Here is a 22444-nt window from a genome sequence, read left to right on the forward strand (position 1 = left end):
AACAAATATTCTTTGAGTTCAAAATCAAAAAGCGAAGAGTAATTTTCATGTGAAAGATGTGGCAAAATATATAAACTTCTTTCAACTATCCCACAAATTTCCCAACATAATAAAGTCAAGTTTCGGTGCTGCATATTTTTAAAAATTTAAAATATGAGCAAGTCTATCTCAAAAGATACACTCAATATATTTTGTTCAACCCTCAGTACAAGTCCATTGATTTTATTCAATTCCATTGAACATTAAATAAAGACAACTTAATTCATTGTAACCTATTTTATAACATGAAGATTTCTTGAAATGTAACTATTAAGTGCAGAATTACTGCCTAGAAGTTTAGCGTTACAACTACAAACTACAGAAATTTTAGAAAAAGAGGTATTTGATTTTTGAAAAACAAAGGAAACTTATCCAAGTATCAGTGGAATGGAATAATGGCTGCTATTCATTAAATATTTACTGAATGGTAGGCAACATGTTTTTATACCCTTCTCATTAAAGAACCTACCCAACCTTACGAAAAGAATATTCTTCCCACCAGACTGGCTTGGGTAAGGCCACAGACAAAAGGCAGTGTTAGGGTTTATCCTCACATGTGGTCTAATTCTAAACCCCAGGCTTGTAACTACTGCTCTCTGCCAGCTGAGCATTCAGGGAAGTTACAGAAGTGAGAATGTAATATGTTTTCAAAGGAATAGAAGATGTGCGTGGGGAGGAATGATAACATTCACGCAAGATTTTTATGAAGCAAGGAGGATACCAAAACTGGAAGCGTTGTTCAGGGTGAGATTATGCATTACTCGAGCCCCAAAAAAGCTCCACTTCAGCAGAAAATCTTGAGCTCTCTTTTTTAATGATCTTCCATTTTGTTTGCTGGTCTAAAAGTAAAGGAACAAAATGAAACTATAAAACCTGTCATTTCATTGCTTCCCGCATCCCATACTAGAGCACAGGGCAGATGAGCAACAGCAGATGGCACACCATTTATTGATAAAATAAAATGACCTCTCAAGGGATGTGAATCTTAGTTTCTCTTTGTTGTCACTTCAAGGGTAATAAGTCTTTATTCCATGTGGCTTTGTTTCTTAATAGAATTAAACAATAAAATGAAATAATTTACAAAATATTGTAATCTTTTAACCTTAGAACAGAAGGTCAAGTGTAAAGGAAGGGTTACATATTTCTGTGAATAATTAACAGACTTCTCAGGTCCTGAATGATGATCTGTTTTCCTTGCAGAAGAAAAACATCCCCAGATATAACTAGTTTCCTGATATAGAATGGCTCACACCAGCTCGCGAGGTATATATTTATTCTTATTGCCTTGTTTCATGATGGATGACAGCAACAGTTGAAGAAACCAAATTTAAAAAGCATAAAATGCTGAGCTTTTAGAATTCAGAATTGCACATAGGTAAAATTATATCTCTGTGAGCATTTACGAAATCTTGCTTTGCAAGAAAGGGGCAGGTCTTTCTAGTCTCTAAGCTCATCTTCTCCTGATGATGTTACTCAGGTGCAACTTTACTGACTGACCAGAAAGCAACAGCACCTTGTAGCTCTTTGTGCAGAATGAGAAGCCAAACAGAACCCATGCCCAGTGTGCGCACACTGTGCACATTCTGGCTGGTGATATTTGGGCTGTCTTCTTTGTAGGGCTACAAAGTCTTTGCAATGCATTTCTAAACAAAGCCTTGCACCTTTCCCCCAAAAGTCAAGAGATTATAGCCAATTTGGCATATACACTTAACAAAAAGTTTACTTTCTGAACTGTCATGAAAAGTACCTTAATAACTCTCTGTTCCACCACAGTATCCAGCCATTCGACGAAAGCCTCCACTGTGGCATTCTTCTTCAGCAGGTCCTTCAGTTCTTGGAACACAGTGATGGAATCGTCTGCCACATCCAAAAGGGAATGGAAGAAAGCAGAATATTGCATCTACTTTGAACCCAAGTGAGAACTATGAATTAACAACTTTAAACCATAAACTGAAGAGACAGGTGAGTAAGTTTAAAAGTGTGAAAGGCATTATGTCACATTTGGAAAACAGCAACAGAAAATGCTTAATATTCTACTCTTCAAAATGTAATCATAAGTGCATCTACCTTGGTGTATACTGAAATAGAGGTTACATCATATATATATTTAAATATTTTATATATATTTATACATATACTACACATCCAGTAGAGTAAATTAATACAATTTAATATTCATTTTAATCGGTTGAAAGCTAATGAGTGAAGCAGGCTAAGCATGTTCATTTCCTACTTTCTGAAAGATCCTTTATCGTTGGCAAATTAAATTCTGCATTGCAGGTTTGAGCCATTTACATGAATAACTCTGTACCGTAAAATTTAAAGGGGCAGTTTGACATTATCATTTTTTGAAGAGTTTGAGGTTTACTGAACCTTGAAAGGTAACGGCGTGCTATGGTAAGACACAAAGAGAGAGGTCGAGGGCAGCTGCAGAGAGCCAGCAGTCTGTGCACTTTCTGTTCAGGGAGGAGGGAGGAAGCCTGCGAGCCTTCTCCCTTGGGGGCCAAGCCGAGCTGCCCAGTCAGGGCCCGGCAGGCAGCGGTCAAACGGCCCACCCCAGGGCGGCCTCTGCTCCAGGGCGCTGGGCTGGGAGGTCGCTGCTACACGGCACGGCCAAGGCGAGCGAGACGCACATGCAAACGTGTGTGCACACGGTGCAGAACAGGAGGAAAACTCAAGAAACTCGGAACGATTTTGATTATTTGTAGGCTACTTATATTTAGTGATTTCCAGAAAATGAGATTATAGATTTTTTGTTTTCAATATTTTCTGTCTTTTCCAGGCTTTCTACAATAAGTACGAATGTTTTAAAATAGAGAACAATTTTTTCTTTTCTTTTTTCTTTTTGGTGCTGGGGATTGAACTCGGGACCTTGCGCTTGTGAGGCAGGCGGCAAAGCCACTGAGCTAAGTCCCAAGCCCTAGAGAACAATTTCTTAATTAAAAATGTTTCTATAAAGAGTTTCTTTTTTAAAATTAATTTTATTGGTACATTTTAGGTATACAATATAATGACATTCATCATTGGGAATTTGCACCTTTACATAATCTCTCTTGGTTCTTATTTTTCCCCCTTCCCCTGCCCTCCCTTCAACCCCTCCACCCTCCCTATTTACAAAGACTTTGTTTTCATTTTTTCCTTTTCTCATATTTATTCTATTCCCTTCTTTCTTTTCCTTTACCACTTCCAGTTCCCCTTCCTCTTTGGACCTTTTCTTCCTATTTCACATTATCTATTATACCTTTTGATCCTTATTTACACTTTTAGTTTCTCACACCAGAGAAACTATTCAATATTTACACATGTGATTCCTATTTATTTCACTTAAGAGTATCGCCTCAATGTGCATCCATTTAGCTATAAATGTCTCTAGTTTCTCATTCTTTATAGCTGAGTAGTACTCCATTTTATAAAAAAAACTTTTTCTTTATCCAGTCTCCAGTTGATGGGCACTTGGGCTGTTTCCAAGCTTTAGCTATTACAAACTGTGCCTCTATAAACGTAGGTGAGCATACAACACTGTGGTATGTTATGATACTTTTAATTCTTTGGGGAAGATCCCCAGCAGTGGAATAGCAGGGTCAAATGGGACTTCCAGTCCTAGTTCTTTGAGGTATCACTATACTGATTTCCACAGTGGTTGCACCAGTCTGCACTCCCACCAGCAATGGAGAAGGGCTCCTTTCTCTCCACACCCCCACCAGCATTTGTTATTGGCTGATTTCTTGAGAGCAGCCATTCTTTCTGGGGTGAGGTGGAATCTCAGCATTGTTTTCATTTGCATCTCTGAATGACTGTGAACATTTTTTGAACATTTTTTCATATGCTTATTTGCTATTTCTACTTCTTTGTCTGAGAAATGTCTGTTCATTTCAGAGGGCTATTTTTAGATTGGATCTTTAAATTTGGGAGGTCTGATTTTTTTAAAGTTCTTTATATATTCTGGATAGTAGAACTTTGTCTGAGGAATAGCTGGTAAAAAATTTTTTCCCATATTGTGAGTTGTCTCTTCACGTTGTTGGTGGTTTCTCTTGCTGTACAGAAGGTATCTTTTTTCTTTTTTGGTACTGGGGATCAAACTTGGGACCTTGCACTTGCAAGGCATGCACCGGAACCACTGAGCTAAATCCCCAGCCCAATGTGCAGAAGCTTTTAATAAGAAAAGATCCTACTTGTTAATTCTTTGTGCTAGTTCATGTGCAGCTGAGGTTTTATTCATGAAATTTTTTCCTATGCCAGTGTCTTCAAGAGTTCTATTTAACCTCTCTTTCAGCCGGTTTAGTGTTTCTGTTTTAATCTTTAGATCTTTAATTCATTTCGATTTTAGTTTAGTGCACAGTGAGAGAAAAAAAAACTTCACACAAGTTATGGCAGAAAACTTCCCAAGCAGGGGAAAAGAACTTGACATAGATAAGTGAGGCACATAGGACTCCAAATAGCTGTGATCAAAAAAAAATGTACACATAGGCATATAATTGTTAAGATTCCAGAAACCGAACAGAAGAACAAAGTTCTATAAGCAGTGAGAGAAAAGAAAGAAATCACATACAAAGGAAAGCCCATCAGAATCACGGCAGACTTTTCAACACAAACAGTTTCTTAAACAGATCTGTTTTTCCGGCCAAGGGACATTTGGCTATCTCTGGAAACATTTCTGGTTGTCATTGCTGGGGGAGGCCACCCTTGGTCTCCAGTGGACAGAGGGCAGGGGACGCGGCTAGACTCCCTACCCACCCTGGCACAGGCCCCACCCTGAAGAGCTGTCTGCTCCAAGGTGTCTAATGCTGAAGGCGGAAAAACTCATTCTTAATAAATAAGAAGGACTTACGTTCACTGTAGCTATCAGATTCAGTGTCTGCGCTGCCCGAAATTGTAAGAAGAGCTTGAGATCCAATACTATTCAAGTCAACTTTTTCAATATCAGAAACCATAGAATTCACAACATGTTGATCAAAGAGAGCTGGTCTGGCAATCTGCACAGAGAAAGTAAAAATGATGCTTCCCTGTATCATTTATAGTGTGTCTATCTCGAGGAAAGTTTTTGCTTCAAGAAAATTAGCTCCTTGAGGAAAAAGAATCATAAATGACTTTTCTTATTTTAAAATTAAAAAGCAATAGCTAAGATTCATGATCATCACTGTTACAGTCCAAAAGTTCATTTTGGGATTTAGAAAATGAAAATTAATCCATTTAACTTACGGTGACAAAATAAAGATCAACATGTTATGCGTCTTGTTTAGAACTATTCCTAGCTAGTCTTTTAGAATTTGGCACTGACCACTGTTATAAAGCAAGCATTTGGAGCAGTGGAAACGTGTTTAGCAACACATGGTATTCCTCATTTAAGCATTGTGTTTGTCCCTCCCCCATCAGAAAGCCGTAATTAACAGCTGTTTTAAGCATGTCAGCCTTGCAGTCTTTACAACATCAAATACCACATGTGCTCATCCCTCACAGTCTTGATTTACACCAAAAGTTCCATTCATGTGGAAAATAAGTGTTTTACATTTTTATAGAACTACAATTTTTTTTAGCTTTTATTTTGAAATAATTTTAAATAAGAGAAGTGTTGAAAACATAGTGCAGAGAATTTCCACATACCCACCACCTGGCTTCTGATCAGCGTACGTGAGCACCGTATGTTACAGGTCAGGAAGCTAACACAGGTACCATCGTATTAGCCCCAGGTGCAACTGCAGTTGTGCCAGCTTTCCCCAGAAGGTCCTTCTTCAGCTCTGGTATTCACTCTAGAGCACTGTACCGTTTCCTGACCAATTTCCTCCCATCTGTGAGAGCCCCGCGCTCGATCTGAACGGCAGAGTTTTGATGTGGCACTGACACCCGCACTTCACCCGCGTACCTGAGCGAGATGTAAGAATGATGTCTGTCGCTTCAGGGAGGACACAAATCTCCGCACAATGGGTATTTTCTTGTCAGTTAGGGCTTCCGGCAAGTTTGCCAAGGATGAAACAACCCACTGTTCCCAATTTTTAGCGAAATTTCTTATGTCTGCTAACAGGCTGCAAAGAAAACTACATGTTAACTCTTAGGTTGTTCAAAAGTACATTGAGTAGGGCCAGGGATTTAACTCGGTGGTTCTGCCACCTGCCTTGCAAACACAAGGACCCGAGTTCGTTCTCCGGTACCAAAAAAAAGTACATTGAGTAAGTGCATCCTACACAGATACACTGCTGCTCTGTGCCTCCCAAAGCACAGATGTGAAGTGAGAGATATCAGCCCAGGTCTCACCACATATCCTCTGCATCAAAATATTCAATTCCCTCAGCTCTACTCTGCTCGTCTTTTAAGTGGGCACAGGATTGCTGCGAGGAGTTTGGGAAGTAATTCCTGGAAAATGTCCCAGTAAAAGCTTAACACGCAGGGAGGACCTGGTAAATGATACTTCATTACTAATATTAACTCAGGATGTAACTGTTTTCTATAAAATATATTTCTGGGAAGATGTGAATGTACTCTTTGATGATGCGTCGATGGGAGACATCACATCAGGGTAACAACATTTCTTGTACTTAATATTGGTTTTAGTGACACGTTCTCACAATCCAAATATAATTTTGTGAATTACCAAAAGCACACACTAAATAGACCCAACTTAGAAAGTCAATCTAAAATCTTCATGTCTTATCCCATCAAGACAAACCTAAACGTATTTGGGTGCTGCCTATGCTGGGGAGCAGCGACAGAGCAGGAGGAGAGTCACAGAGCTGCACTCAGCTCCAGCTCTACTTCCTGCCCAAGAGCTGCCTCTTGGGCGCTGACTGGAAGGTGAGTTAGCGCTTTCTGTTTCCAGGTTAGCTCAATATTGAGGATTTAGACTCATGATAGCTACTTTAGGATATGATGACAGGCTATGTTTTTCTAAATCCAATTATTCAATAAAAAAGAATTGGTTAAGGGTACTGTTCTCTAGATGCTGGAAATTGATGCTAGCACTTAAAAAGATAATGATCTATATTTATCGATCTATATTTATTGACATGGAAATGCTCTTACAATATAGAGTCACAGCTTGTATACTACAGCTCCACTTAAAAACGTGTATATTTGCAGATATTCCTAGAAAAAACTCTGATGCTATAATCCAAGACACTAAGTGTGCTGAGATTGAGGGCCTTTTTCAATGTACTTACATAATTTCTTTATTCTCCAGAAAGAATAAATGTTAGGCTTTTCACAGGAATCAATCTGTGTGAAAACTATAAGCCTATGTTGTGTTCAGTACACATCAGCTATTCAAACTGTTTTAAACAGTCATGTGCCACCAGTGAGTCAGTACCAACATTTTTCTGTGACACAGATGTACTGGCTGAGAGTATGGATTACATGCTGATCATTAAAAGAAATACTGCAAGGCACAGTGCACCTGCCTATAATGCCGGCACTCTGGGAGGCTGAGACTAGAGGATGACAACCGCAAGTCCAGCCTGTGCAACTTAAAACTCAGCATGACCCTGTCTCCGAATCAAAGTGGGACAACTGGGGACGTAGCTCAGTGCTAAGGCCCTGAGTTCAATTCCCAGCACCACAAAAAAAGACAGTATTGACCAGACCATTCCCAACTGATATGTACATAAATTTAAAAGTCTAGAGGAAAAGATAAATCAAAAGTAAAATGTTTTATTAGTCAACATTATTTTTTGAGCACCAGCCACATCCTGTATGAATTTGTTTGCCTCTCATACTAAAATAATTTTCATTATTTCATGAGACTTCACTTTCAAGGGAAAAATCTGACTTTTTTTTTCAAATTTCTGCTGTTCTTACACTGGCAAGGGCTTTGTGAAAAATCTTCAGGTATTTTATTTTTGGGGGGTACTGGAGATCGAACTCAGGACCTTCAGTTTGCAAGGCAGGCAGCGGAACCACTGAGCTAAATCCCCAGGCGTTTAGGTATTTCAATAAACTCTTTGAAATTGATTTCTTTGTTAAAAGAAGGCAATAATTTCATCACTTCACTTCCAGATTTTACAATTAAGATTAAAGTTAATAGCAAAAATACAATAAGTTTCCTTATATCTTTAATTAATCACTGTGGTATTTTCCATGAATTATCTTCCTCCAGCTTGCTCTCCTTGAAAAACATTTTCAGTACCTTGAAGGTCAATAAATACTGATTTTTAACTTAATCAACTATTAAATTTAAAGGGATTTCCAAGGTTCCAAGTTCAAATCCTAGTATCAAAAAATTTTAAAGGGATTTCAGGTTTTTTAACCCACTTGTTTTGTTTAACAAGGTTCGATGCAAGAATTAGGGCACATTTCCAGCTGTTGAGAGGTAGAGAAATATTCTTGATACGCGAATGGTGAATTACTGCCTAACGCATTCCTTGAATGTAATACATAAGGTGAAACCCTACACTATGCGATTATCATCTAATTAACTGAACATACCTTTCAGGCATTTCTTGCATTGTTGCAGGGATGAGTACATCTGTAAGAACCTTAATCACAGCAAAAGAGAGTTAACATAAATCTTTGCCAAGTATCTCAAAGAATGACACATTATTTGCTCATTACTTTTTCTTCTTGGCTTCCTGGAGAACAAGATGTTATCTCCTTCGGGAGAATTATAATTTAATCTCTAAATGTGTGTATGTGTGAGCAGTGTGTGACCTGTGTGCCAGCTGTTGGCTCCCACTGGGTTGGCGTGGTGCTGCCCTGCATCTCACAGACCCACAGCCAGCCACTCTGCGAGTGGGGAAGGTCTTGCCGCCCAGTGTGCAGGGTTCTATCAAAAGTGCTCTCTGTGCTTCCTTGGGCATACCGTGAGGAACAGAAACTCAGTCCACTTAAAGATGCATAAACTCATAAGCCAGGCGTGGTGGCACCTGCCTGGAATCCCAGCACTCAGGAGGCTGAGGCAGGAGGATTGCTGTGAGTTCCAGGCCAGCCTGCACTACACAGAGAAGCCTTGACTCAAAGAAGCAAAACAAACAAGCAGAAAAGCCTCGATACTTAAACTCAAGATTTTGTGTTGGACTAAAATACAAAATTCAGCTCTTCTGGGTTTCCAAGGTATTTCCTAGAAGAGTAAAGACACAGCCCAGACAGCTCTGTGGTCCTGCTGGCAGGCATGTGGGTGTGAGCCCAGGCCTTTTCTTGTTTTAATTTTTATTCTTTATTAGTACATATTTGCAGCACATAATGACTAGGTTCATCGGAGAGTCGGTCCATGCACATAACACGTCTTAATCCTTTGTTTGTGCCTTTCTCCAGGCCTCCCCTGTCTTTTGGTCTCCTTCCCTTTTACAAAGACCTGACTCTCTGTTCCCTATTGTCTATATTTTGCTCTTTAATTTACTTATACTTTGGGATTCTCTCATAAGAGAAACCATACGATGTTCAAGCTTGTGTGTCTGATTTATTTCACTTAACATCATGGTCTCAAGGTGCATCCATTTTCCTACAAATGCCTCAAGTTTATTCTTTTATGGCGTAGTAGTGCTCCACTCTGTAAACACACTTTCTTTATCCGCTCATCTGCTGATGGGCATATGTACGGGCTGCTTCCAAGGTCCAGTTATTACGAGTTGTGTTGCTATCAACGTGGCTACTTGTGCATCGCTGTAGTGTGATGTCTCAGGAGCCAGCTCTGTGCCTCTAACTGCAGTTGCTTTCTCAAGCATTAAGCAATCAGTTAGGGCAAACAACATTTTCTAACTAATGACATACACATTCACTCCAGAAAAACAAGACTATCCCTGCTCTCCTTTGTTCTTTTCCAACTTGAGCTACAGGCAGCAAATATCCCATACTTACTCCTTCATTCTCTTGCCTGTGACAAGGGAACTGAAGAGAGCAGATAGGAGCCCCTCGGGTGGCTCAGGCCAGTACGTCAGCTGTGGATCTGCAAAGCCATCTCAGACAGAGTCTACCAGAAAGTGGAACAGTCTACTCTTCTGCAAAGCTGAGAATCTGACAGGAACTTGCTTAACAGGCTCGGGTTTTCCTTGAAAACTCAGATTATTCCTTAAAAGGAATGCTTTTATTTCACTTATGACAATGTGGTAGGTAGGAAAACTTTCTGTCGGGGGAGGGCTACAGGGAATGGAACCAAGGGATGCTCTACCACTGAGCTGCATCCCAAACCTTTTCAAAACTTTTGTTTGTTTGTTTTTTATTTGGTACCGGGGATCGAACTCGGGTCCTTGTGCTTGCGCAGCAGGCGGCAAAACCACTGAGCTAAATCCCTGGCCCCAAAAACTTATTTTTTATTTTGTGACAAGTTTCACTAACTTAACCAAGGTGGTCTTAAACTTGCAATCTCCCTGCCTGAGCCTCCTGAGTAGCTGTGATCAAAGGCTAAACTCACTTTAAAATGCCCAGATTGCAATATAATTTTGTTCTTCCAATTGGACCTCGTTGCTGTTCAGCCAGGGGCAAGATTCTGTCCCTTGCCAATGAACATTCGGTAGAAAGCCAACCACCTCATCTCTACTCAGGATGTGTTCATGACCTTCATGAACACATCTGAGAACTCTCATTTGATTTAAGAACAAAACTGGACACTAATGTAGTAAAACTAGCGATTTTCAAGTTATTAATCCTATGACAGTGTATAATTTCTGCTTTTCCTTAAAATGCACATACTGTGAAACAGCCATTCTGCCATTTAATCTGAAAAGAGTGAGTTAATAAAATTAACTGAGTTTTCATACATTATCAATCACGTCACCTTTCAGATCACTTTTAGCTGAAAATAAAAGTTGAGTTCTACTTGATGAGTATTTCTATTAAAATACATACATTCTTAAACTTGCACTAAGTTGTTTTGTCATCCTAAAAAAAATAGTGCATCTCCAGCCAGAAATAACAAATTTATTATAGATACATTTCAGGAATTTAAGTAGAATGCTATTTAAAGAAACAGGTGACTCATAGTGAAGACTCCCAGAGAGCTTACCTTATAAAGGATGGAGTCACAGACACAGAAAATGTCAACAATCACAGGATTTTCAAGCAGGGGAAGGAGATGGTCAGGCATTCCTTGCCAAAAGTGTAGTAAGAAATGCTGGATCTGGATGCAGGGCAGAGAGTACACACATAAAATTCTGCTTGGTATGAGCTCCTTAGTCCCGGACAGGACAGCATGAGCAGTGAGGTCAGGAACCTGCCCTTCATCACCCTTACCTCTTCAAAGTTCCCATTGATCGCGTTGTCCAGAATACACTGGCAGTGAGTCTTGTACATCATTATGAGGGTGTCAACCTAGTTCAAGGAAGAAAAAGCTTAACCAGATGATCCTTTTACATTGGTTCATTTGTACAACACAAGGTGTAAACTCCTGTTGGGTCCCAGGCATTATGTCCAGTGCTGAGGATCAAAGAGCCAAAGCCCTATTTTAAGGAGCTGACTGATTTGTGAATTGAGAAAGTGGCGTAAACTGAGGATTACATGATCTCTAAGAACAACGGGAAAGGCAGTTGCAGGAGCAGTGGCACAGTAGGATCCTAATTTTCTACCTAACAAGAAACTTGGAGGTGGTATCGCCACCCACAGGGCTTCAAGTGGGCTTGCGGCAGTGTTGCTTAGTGGTCTCAGGGTTTGAAGTCAGCACACCCCGAGTGCTGGCTTCACTGCACCCTGGCCAGATGAGCCCTGAACATTTCATCTTTGAGCAGTAACAGCACATTGCTCATATAAGGTTAAGAAAATCAAATAACAATGTAATGCATTTATAATCGTGACTGCACACAGTGGGGACTTACTAAATATTATCTAGACATAGCTATAGTATCAAATGATGTATTTATAGAAGTTTCAATCATTAAGTGGTTACTATCGACAGTCTCTATTTCCAGGTTGCCATAGCTATTTGGATGGCATCATTTAGAGAATTTTGAACAGCTGGGGATATAGCTCAGTGGTATAGCACTTGCCTAGCAAGCATGAGGTCCTGGGTTTGATGCCCAGTACTGCAAAAAAGAAAAAAAAAATTGTTTTTAAAACTTTTTGGACATATTCTAAAATTTGCAATGAATTAGAACCAGATAATATGCTAGCAACTTAATAATATCAAACTAAAATTTTTATTTTATATGCTGGAAATGTCTCTACTTCTTACTGGCTGTGTGATCTATATGGAGAGAGCCTGGTCCAGATGTTACCCCTGAGATTGCCTTTAAGATTCTTAGATTTGAATCCTAGTACTAACGTACTGTTTACTAGCTATGTGGTAGTGGGCAAGCTACCTAACGTTTATAAAATGTTTTAATTTTCTTATCTGTGAAATTGATGTGTCAGTAACACACAATGAGTCTGAAATGCATGAACACTTATAAAGTTGTTGGAATAAGCCACAGTATGCACAAGAACCTGATGGATGTTAGCTGTGTGACGCTAACAGCATCGGGATAGTGGGGGATGGGCTGTCCTAGCCCAGCATTGTGCTCAGCCCCTTATTCCTGCAGCCCTGGGACAGCGCACACTTCTGTGGTCTCCTCACAGCCGAGTAGTGATGACTTGCAAACTACCAATCCACTTCCAGTGAGGTGTGCTACACTCAAGACACCTCTAGCAGGTATACTCCAATCCATGAAAATAAGACTTGGTCTGCGTTTTGGGCAATACTACAATATTTTTACATGGATCGCAAAGACATACTTCTTAAATAAGACTAAGGACAACATGAAAGATGCAAGGGAGTCATACCATTGCCAAGCATCAACCCTAAGACTAAGCCCTAAAGCCTCCTGACGTGAAAGCAAGCTCTTATCTGCACGGGCTTTCCTGCGTGTCACAATGGACCGCCTTACACGCAAATCACAAAACTTCCTCTTCTTTACCACTTCACATGCCTAAGAGTTTCCTAGTCTTAGACCAATGAATTTCAATTGTAGTGTGCTTAGGGTTCTTTCAACGTGATTCACCCAGGTGTCTGAGAGCCGAGCTCACTGCTGGAGGCTGGTGCAGGGGTCAGGCTCAGCTGCTCGGAAGCTGTCAGCCCTGGCGGGGCAACAGCTGCCTCAAGGGACGTTGTGGAGTCAGGAAGCCTGTGCGGCCCGGCGTCACGAGCAGTGCTGTCTCTGCCTAAGGGTACAGGCGCCTCAGGTCCTTGGCTTCAGCCTCACGCTCTTTCTAGAAACTGACCAGTTTCCGGGGACCCTGGCTACAGGCTAGGAGGGCAGAGGGCTCAGCAGTCTTCAAGGGACAAGTGCAGTGCCACGCCTGGTGTTCGCTGGTAATTTCCCTGGTAATGAGCTCAGGAGGCAGGCTCCCAGGAGAACCTTGGTCCCTGAGTGAGAAAGGATCTGCCAGTCCTTCAAGTCAACGGCTGAGGAATTCCTTGAAGACCAGCAGAGAACATTAAACTATCAGAGCCTGTTCTCCATCTCTGTCTCTCTGTTCCTGTCTCTATCCCTGTCTGTCTGTCTGTCTCTGTCTCTCTCTCTCCTCCCTTTCTCTCTCCCCCACCCCCAGCTCCACTCACAGTAAACATCTCTGTGATGTGTTTCATGTAACAATCCTCTCCACACCAAAAAATACCCTCCCTCTAAGAACTGGGGGCCCACAAGCTGCCCTGCTAGCATTTACTTGCGAGTTTTAACATGAAGTCCTCCTGTCACACACTACATCCGTAAGGTAAAGAAAATAGGATGACCTTGATGTGGCAGGGAGGGAATGGAAGGAAGCAGATATCCTTCGGGGACGCTCTCAGATTCAGCATCTGGTGTCTGTCGTCAGGGCTTTGCTACTCCAAGTTGGCAGTGTCTGCCATCGAAGGAACCGTGTGAGTTACTCCAGGTCTCTACTTATTTATCAATGGCTATGAAAAAGATCAATGTGCTCTTTTATTTCTTACAAAAAGCCTATTGCTAAAATAACACAGCTGGCTATTAATCATATTCCTTTATGTTTACACCTCAAAAATATGAATTGACTCAATATACTATGAAAGGTGTTTTCCTGAAATAATTAGTATTTTTATTTAAAAATGATCTTTAGTTGAAAGACATAAGTGGACATCTGATGCTCTGATTTAATAATGGTTCCTGATAGTAAACGGCCAAAAGGCACCCAACAGATGACTCTAGAAGTACAGAAATAAAACAGGGGTAAGACACAGACTTTACTGCTAAGCACTAAACAGTCATACTGAAGATTATTTATAAACTGAATCAAATGAAAATATTACTTCCTTAGGTTTTAAAAGAATTACAAACATAAGAGAGCACAGAATTTTAGAATTTACAGGCTTTGTGTCAGCTGTGTACCTGCATTCTCTAGGAATCTCCTACTCAGTGCTAGGGGTAAATGCTGTCCTAAGGAAATGCTTGATGACACTGCACTAAAGAAAACTGGCGCTCATGGAAAGCATGAGGCCTACAATTGAGAAACCTGCATGCAGTGCATACACTATAGTACTTTCTTCCCAACAGAGTTTTAAATAAAAAATTCTTTATCTTGTGTGGTTTATTTCACCACCTTCTGATTACATACTATCATGAGATGGTAAATAATTAATTAGAAAGTATTAATCAGTCTTAGTAAGCATTTATCTCTCCCATAAATCAGTCAATTCTATTTGATTATGTAAATTTCTGACTGCTTCCTGCAAATACCATGAGATTCCCACAAGTTGAGATATGGAACCAACATATCAGAAAATCAATGCAGAAGTATCTTTAACTGGTACCTTGTCCTTAGAAACACATCCTTGGTATACAAGGTGTTGAGCGCTGGGAAATTCTGGAAGAAGTGTTCCTGTTTTTGAGCTAAGAGAATATTTACGAGTGAAACCACCCTATAATTCAGGAAAAAGAAAAAGAAATAAATCACTATCAGGCATATGTATCCAAAACATGACAATAGTAAGATAGAAACCCATTAAGATTCCATTCTTCATTACTTTGCAAACCATGAGGAATCAAGAGTTTTGGATAACCTGAGTAAGTAGTAGAGTAAGGTAGTAAGGTAGATGTTTCAGCCAAACTGTTTCTAAAACTTAAATAGTACCATATTCAGAATGTTTTTCCTATCACTAGGACTTTGGTTTTGAATATCTGTCAATTTTACAACTTTTAGAATTTAAGTTCACATTTTTAAATAGCATGAATTCCGGAAGATCTACCTTTGGAATTATTAAAATTATTTTAACTGCAGTACAAAAGGATCAAGAACTGCCAGATCCAATTATCTATCATATTTTGCTCTTTATTTATAGTTTGGGTTTCTCATACAAGAGAAACTATGTGATAAAGACAGATGACAGAAAAGAGAGAGACAAATTTCTTGCAAAAGGGAAAGGGACCAAGAAATGAAGGGATGGGGAAAGAGGAGATGGCAAGTGAAAAGCACATGAGATGTGTGCACACATGCATCGACACATGGGGAACGTAAACATTATGTACTGCAAACGTGGACTAATAAACAAAAAATGATACTATCAATAACACGGAAAAACAACATAGCAATCAAGAAATAATTTAACCCTAGAGAAAGAAGAAGGCACAGCCTGGGCTGGGGATCTCGCTCAGCGGCACTGCGCCTGTCTTGCAAACACAAGGTCCTGAGTTTGATACCTGGTACCAAAAAAAAAAAAAGAAAGAAAAGAAAGAAAAGAAAAGAAAAAGTCATAGCCAAATATAAAATTAACGTTTGATAAATAAGCATAATAAAAATGTACCTAAATTATAACTTTAGAAAAGTTTACAATTTTTCTTGTACATTTTTTCTTGGATGAAAAGTCATGTTTTCATCTCAAGATGTAACTGGTAAGACAAGAAGAGAAAAACAGAACATTTAAAAAACTGAAAAAGACAATATGTAGCATTATGTTAAAATTAAGTTAGGAATAAGAGAATAATCTCATTTCCATTGAAGAAATAATTAGCAATCAAAAGTCTTTCCACAAAGAAAAAAAGAGCCCTAAAACATTTAACAGGTGGTAATAAACATTCAAGAAACAGGTAATTTCAAGGGGCCGGGGATTTAGCTCAGTAGTTCTGCCACTTGTCTCGCAAGCTCAAGGTCCCGAGTTCGATCCTGGGTACCAAAAAAAAAAAAAGAAACAGGTAATTTCAAACTACAAGAATCTATTTAGATAATAGGAAAAAAGGGATCACTTCCCACCTCATCTGAAAATACAAAAGCTAAAACTAGATAAGGATTTTTTAAAAAGAAGAAAATACTACAGATCAATGTCATTCATCACCATGCTTGCAACAGTATCAAATAAAATATCAGCAATCAAAAAAGCAGTATATAAGAGTGATCATAGTCATGTTAGGTTTAACTCATCACACTGACAGAGAAAGGAGGATACTGTACTGTATTTTATATAATAATCTCACTTGACACAGGAAAGCGTTTGTTGGGAATTAGATGGCAGTGGGTGATAAAATGCTAAAAGAACTAAACGGTCAACCAAGAATTTTTTATCCAGCAAAACTGCCAGTTAGTATTGAAGGAGAACATCCTCCTTCTTAAAGACTGAGTAGTATTCTACACACAGACACAGACGCATACACACACACACACACACACACACACACACACACGATTTCTTTATCCACTCACTCATTAAGGGCACCTGGGCTGTCTTGATTATTCCAAGCAGTTCCTCATTGAGTATGAGAGTACAGATACTGTTATGCAATGGTAATTCTGCCATTTCCATAACACAGATGAAACTGGAAGACTATACTACATGCAATACGCTAGACACAGAAATAAAACTACATGAGTTCACTCATACGTGGAATCTATTTTTTTAAAAAAGACGAGATAAACTAATGCAGTGAATTCCAGAGATTAGGAGAGGGAAATGGGAAGCTTTGAGTCAAAGGCTATAAAATGAAAAATGCAGGATGAACAAGTCAAAAGGTCTCACTGACAGCATGATGACTGGAGAAGTATTTAGAATCTTGGCTCAATAAGTAGACAATAGCTGCTCTCACCAGGTGACCCCGTGCAGTGACGGGCATATTCATTTGCTCCAGTAGAGGAGCCATTTTACTATGTAGTAGGTGCGTCTCACAGCATCATGCTGTATACCGTAAATGTATACAATCAGATGAATTTTGAAAAGATGAGAGAACAATAAAAATGTTGTCAGATAACAGAAGTGTTTAGTCGCTACTGAAATTACCCTGCAAGAAATGTTAAAGGGAGTCCTGCAGGTTGAAATGAAAGGACAATCTTCCATACCTCAGAGTCACATGGAGGGATAAAGAGGCAGATGCTGGACAGGAAAGCTAGTGTGCTGAACAAGAGCTAGAACTCTGCTTCCTTTTTTCTATGTGATTTAAAAGACTAGTACAATAAGAGAAAAACAACGATTAGTATAAAGTTAGTGTTGTTTTAACTTTGATTTGTAATTTTACATTTTGTTTTCTATAATTTAAAAGACTGATCCATTTAAAATCTACTCGAGTATGTTTTAGGATGTGCAATATATAAAGGTGTAATTAAGTGACAAAAATGATATGAATGAAGACAAAGGTGAAGAGTGGCAATGCTATTCGTATGCTATTGAAGTTCAGCAGGTATAAATTCAAATCAGAGCATTGTAACTTTACAATGTTAAATGTAATACCCATGGTAACCACAAAAAATATACTTATGGAATATGTTCAAAAGGGATTAAGAAAGAAATTAAAATATTTCATCACAAAACATCAAGCAAACACAAAAGAAAGTAAAAGGTAGTAAATGAGGGACAAACAGCTTTTAAAATTAAGCATATAGAAATCCAATAAAAATAATGCAAGAAGTCGCTCCTTATCAGGGACTTATTAATTACATTTAATTAGCTTAAATGTAAATAGATTAAATTTTCCAACCAAAAAATAAGAAATTGGCAGAATGGATTTAAAAATATAATCAAACTCTATACTATTAAAGGCTTACTTTAGGAATTCCATACAAAAAGTAACCAAAAGAAAGCAAGGGTGGCTATCCTAATATCAGACAAAATAAACTTTAAATCAAAAAAGGTGATAAGAGGCAAAGGACAATATATAGTAATAAAAGCTCAATACAGTAAAAAACTATAAACATTTATGTAGCTAATAACAGATTTCCAAAGTATATAAAGTAAATATTGACAGAATCAAAGATTAGAAGTTCTTAATAATAGTCACATAAACCAAACAGCACCCAACAATGGAATATAGTCTTCTCAATGTTTGTCAAACATTCCCCAAGATCTGTAATGTGCTGCCCACAGATTGAGGCTTCCTGAATTTTAAAAGATAAATATCATGCAAAATATCCTCTGTAACCACCAGAGGATGAAGTTAAAAATCAGTAACAAAGGGAAAACTGAAGATTCACAAATTTGTGCAAGGTAAAGAGTACAACTTCTAATGATTAATTTATTAAGGAAGAAATAAGAAAAGTTACAAAATTCTTAGAAACAAATGAGAATAAAAATACAATATTGCAAAGATTAAATTAAAAATGCTAAAATCAGAAATCAAAATGAGTATTGCTTCTATAGAAATAAAAAGAATAATAAGGGAATAGTATGGACAATTACATGCCCAAACAATGTACAATCTATATGAATGGACAAATATCTAGAAGCACAAAACCTACCAAGACTAAATAATGAAGAAATAGAGAATCTGAATAGATATATAGACTTAGTAATCAAAAATTTTAAAAATACATTGTTCAAAAAAATAGTTACCTGATTTCCCCTTGTGGCAAGACCTGGACTTGCTAGTTTCTTTCTTTTTGAAATTAGTACATGTTTGTCACAAGTAATGATCACATTCACCATGGGAATTTGTACCTGTACATAATATACTTTAATTCTTTTTTCCCATTCCCCTCCCCTCCCTTCAAAACTTTCCTCCCCATTTTTTCTGTTTCCATTTTTTCCTTCCATTCTCTCTTTTTTAAAATCCCTTTTCCCTCTCTTTCCTACCCCTTCCCTCCTTCCTTGTTCTCCTTCCCATTTGAACAAGTTCTTCCCACTTCCCAATATCTATCCTCCATTTTGCTCCTTATTTACCCTTTGGGTTTCTCACACAAGGGAAACAACGAGATATTTGGACCTGTGTGTCCAATTTATTTCACTTAAGATGCTCTTGAGAGGCATCCATTTAACTAAAACTGTCTCAAGTTTATCCTTATCTGTGGCAGAGTAGTAGTCCACTGTATATAAATACCACATTTTCTTTATCTATTCATTTATTGATGGGGATATGGGCTGTTTCCAAGATTTAGCTATTATAAACTGTGCCACTATAAATATGGGTGTGCATATACCACTGTGGTATGATGCTTTTAACTCTTTCAGGAAGATACCTAGAAGAGGAATAGCTAGTCAAATGGAACTTCCAGTTTTAGCTTTTTGAGGAATCTTCATACAACCACAGTGGTTGTACCAATTCACACTTGAACTAACAGTGGAGAAGGATTTCTTTTTCCCCACAACCCTGTCAGCATTTGTTATTGGCTGATTTCTTAATGATAGCCATTCTTTCTGGAGTGAAATGGAATCTCAGCATTGTTTTAATTTGCATTTTTCAAATGACCAGTGATGTTGAACATTTTCTCATATACTTATTTTCTAGTTTCACTGGTAAATTCTACCAAACACTTAAAGAAGAACTACCAATATTTCTCAAACTTTTCCAAAAAATTGAAGGAGTATTTTGTAATTCGTTCTCTGAAACCAGCAATGCACTGATACCAAAGGCAAAGACACTACCAGAAAACTATAGACCAATATCTTTTATAAACTTTCAAATAATCAGCAGAGTACTATTGAACCAAACTCACTGACATATTAAAAAGATTATACACTATGACCCAGTGGGACATATTTCTGGTTCAATATATGAAAAGTTTTTGTTTTTTGTTTTTTGGTTTTGGTACCAGGGATTGAACTCAGGACCTTGCACGTGCGAGGAAGGCAGTAGAACCACTGAACTAAATCCCTGGCCCTATGAAAAGTATTTAAGGTAATATACCACATTAAAAGAATGAAGCAAAAAATAAAACACATGATCATGTCAATTGATACTGACAAATCATTTGATAATATCCAACACTTTCATAATAAAAAAAGCTAAAAAATATAGGAATGGAAGGAAATTACATCAAAACAATAAATGGCGTATATAAAAATTCCACTGCAAATATACTATTTAATAATAAAAGGCTAATAGCTTTTTCTCTAAGATCAGGAACAAAGCAATGATGTCCTCTTTCATTAATGCTACTCATAGTACACATGGTATCAGAAATCCTAAATAGAGTAATTAGGCAAGAAAAGATAAAAGAATGTCATCCAAATTAAAAAGTAAGAAGTAAAATTATGTCTGGTCTCAAATAATATGATCCTATATGTAGGAAAACCTAGAGTTAGCCGAGCTTGGTGGCACATACCTATAATTCCAGCACTTGGGAGTCTGAGGCAGGAGGATTGCCATGAGTTTGAGGTCAGATGGGCCTACATAGTGAGTTCAAGGCTGTCTGAACTGCTACACGGAGAGAGTTTGTCGAGAGAGAGAGAGAGAGAGAGAGAGAGAAACCTAGAGTTTATTCACATATACACACTTGTTAGAACTAATAAATGAATTCACCATTCATCAAAGTAGTAGAATATAATGTCAACACAAAAAATTAGTTGCATTTCTATGCACTAACGATGGTTATAGCTATGCAATCTAAAAAGGAAATTAAGAAAAATAATTCCATTTACAAGAGCATAAAAAGAATAAAATACTTAGGAATGTTATAATCAAGGGTGAGACATCTATATAATGAAAACTATAGAACAGTGCTGAAAGAAATTAAAGATCTACATAAATGGAAAGACACCCATGTTCATGGATTAAAACGCTTAATATTCTTAAGATGTAATTACTGTCCAAAGTTCAATGTAAAATCCCAGTGACATTTTTTGCAGAATTTTTTTAATTTCTCCTAAAATTAATATGGAATTTCAAGGGGTCTTGAGTAGCCAAACAATCTTGAAAAAGGAAAAAGTCAATGAACTCAAACTTTTTATGTCCAAGTCAGCAGAGGAAAACTTACTACAAAGCTATAGTAATCAAAATACCACAGAATAGTCATAAAGATGAACATGTAGACCACTGATACAGAATAGAGGGCACAGAAACAAGCCTCTATAAATAGTCAAAGGATTCTCATGAGGGTGTCAAGACCTTTGAATGGGGAAAATGGAAAAGGACATCTTTTCAACAAATGGTGGCGGAAACCTGGATATCCACATGCAAAAGAATGAAGTCAGAACCTTACCTAACACTATGTGCAAAATTAACCCAAATTGGATTAAAAAAACCTAAATATAAGAATTAAACCACTTGGAAACATAGGGTGAAAGATTCATGACACTGGATTTGGCAAGAATTTCTTGGACATTATTCTAAAATACGGTTGGCGGCACCCAGAGACAGCATAAACAGAGTGAAAAGGCAACCTACCAAATGGGGAAAACCTACCAATCATGATTGGATAAGGGATTAATACATATAATATACAGAGAACTCTTAAATCTCTCCAACAACAAAACAGCTCTACTCAAAAGTGGACCAAGAACTTGATGTACATTTCTTCAACTAAGATATAGGAATGGCCAAGAAACATGAGGAGATGTTCACTGCTACTAGTCACTTGGAAAATGCAAATCAAAAGCACAATTAGTAGCGCACAGGAGGTGGGCCGCTCCCAGTGCCCAGGAGGAGGCTTCCGGACTGCCGTACCACCCCCTGCCCCAGCACACAGGAGGTGAGCCACTCCCAGCACCCAGGAGAAGACTTCTGGGCCACTGTACCACCCCTTGCCCCAGTGCACAGGAGATGGGCCACTCCCAGTGCACAGGAGGAGACTTCCAGGCCACCATACCACACCCTGCCCCAGCACAAATGAGGTGGGCCACTCCCAGTGCCTAGGAGGAGGCTTCCTGACCACTGTATCACCCCCTGCCCCAGTGCACAGGAGGTGAGCTGCGCGAGCACGAGCAACCCACCCCAAACCCACCCCCACCCCATCAAAATGAGAAGACACATAAACAAGTCTCAAAACCAGACTTCCAGATCACCTAAAGCAACCCCAAAGGGAAATGAGATGGAACATTCTGATACGCAACCACCCAGACTCCCTGAACTGGCAACAAAAGAGGATCTGGAAAAAATGAAATCAGAAATAATTTCTCAGATAACAGCAGAGATTGTGCCATAGTGCAACACATGATTAATAAATCTAGAGAGGATACAGAGGAGCTGAGGAACATGATGGAATCCCAACATAGGAAACAAATGGAATCCATAAAACAGATACAAACAGATTTCCAGGAGATTAAAAACTCCATTGAAAGCTTATGCAGCAGAATGAGCCAATGTGAGGACAGAATTTCAGACATAAAAGATAAGATTGCAATTAGTGACCAGGAAAAGAAAAATTG

At 38.6% G+C, this 22444-nt stretch overlaps 1 protein-coding gene across 3 annotated transcripts in view; it reads right to left on the reverse strand.

The window, feature by feature from the left end:
• The window catches only part of Rfx6 (regulatory factor X6), a 62480-nt gene that overhangs the window by 11398 nt on the left and 28638 nt on the right, over window positions 1-22444 (reverse strand). For 2 of the 3 annotated variants that reach the window (XM_087190208.1, XM_087190207.1), the window contains exons 7-14: window positions 14696-14803; window positions 11191-11268; window positions 10964-11077; window positions 8452-8501; window positions 5900-6059; window positions 4868-5012; window positions 1787-1896; window positions 761-878 (exon numbers count right to left, since the gene is read on the reverse strand). In XM_087190208.1, the coding sequence (XP_087046334.1) occupies window positions 761-878; window positions 1787-1896; window positions 4868-5012; window positions 5900-6059; window positions 8452-8501; window positions 10964-11077; window positions 11191-11268; window positions 14696-14803 (883 nt within the window). The remainder of the gene's footprint in view (window positions 1-760; window positions 879-1786; window positions 1897-4867; window positions 5013-5899; window positions 6060-8451; window positions 8502-10963; window positions 11078-11190; window positions 11269-14695; window positions 14804-22444) is intronic. The other variant, XM_087190209.1, reaches the window with a different exon arrangement.

The sequence above is a fragment of the Heterocephalus glaber genome, unplaced genomic scaffold (assembly GCF_053883595.1).
Source record: "Heterocephalus glaber isolate CG9 unplaced genomic scaffold, H.glaber_assembly_v1.0 deba00001550, whole genome shotgun sequence".
NCBI lineage: Eukaryota > Metazoa > Chordata > Mammalia > Rodentia > Bathyergidae > Heterocephalus > Heterocephalus glaber.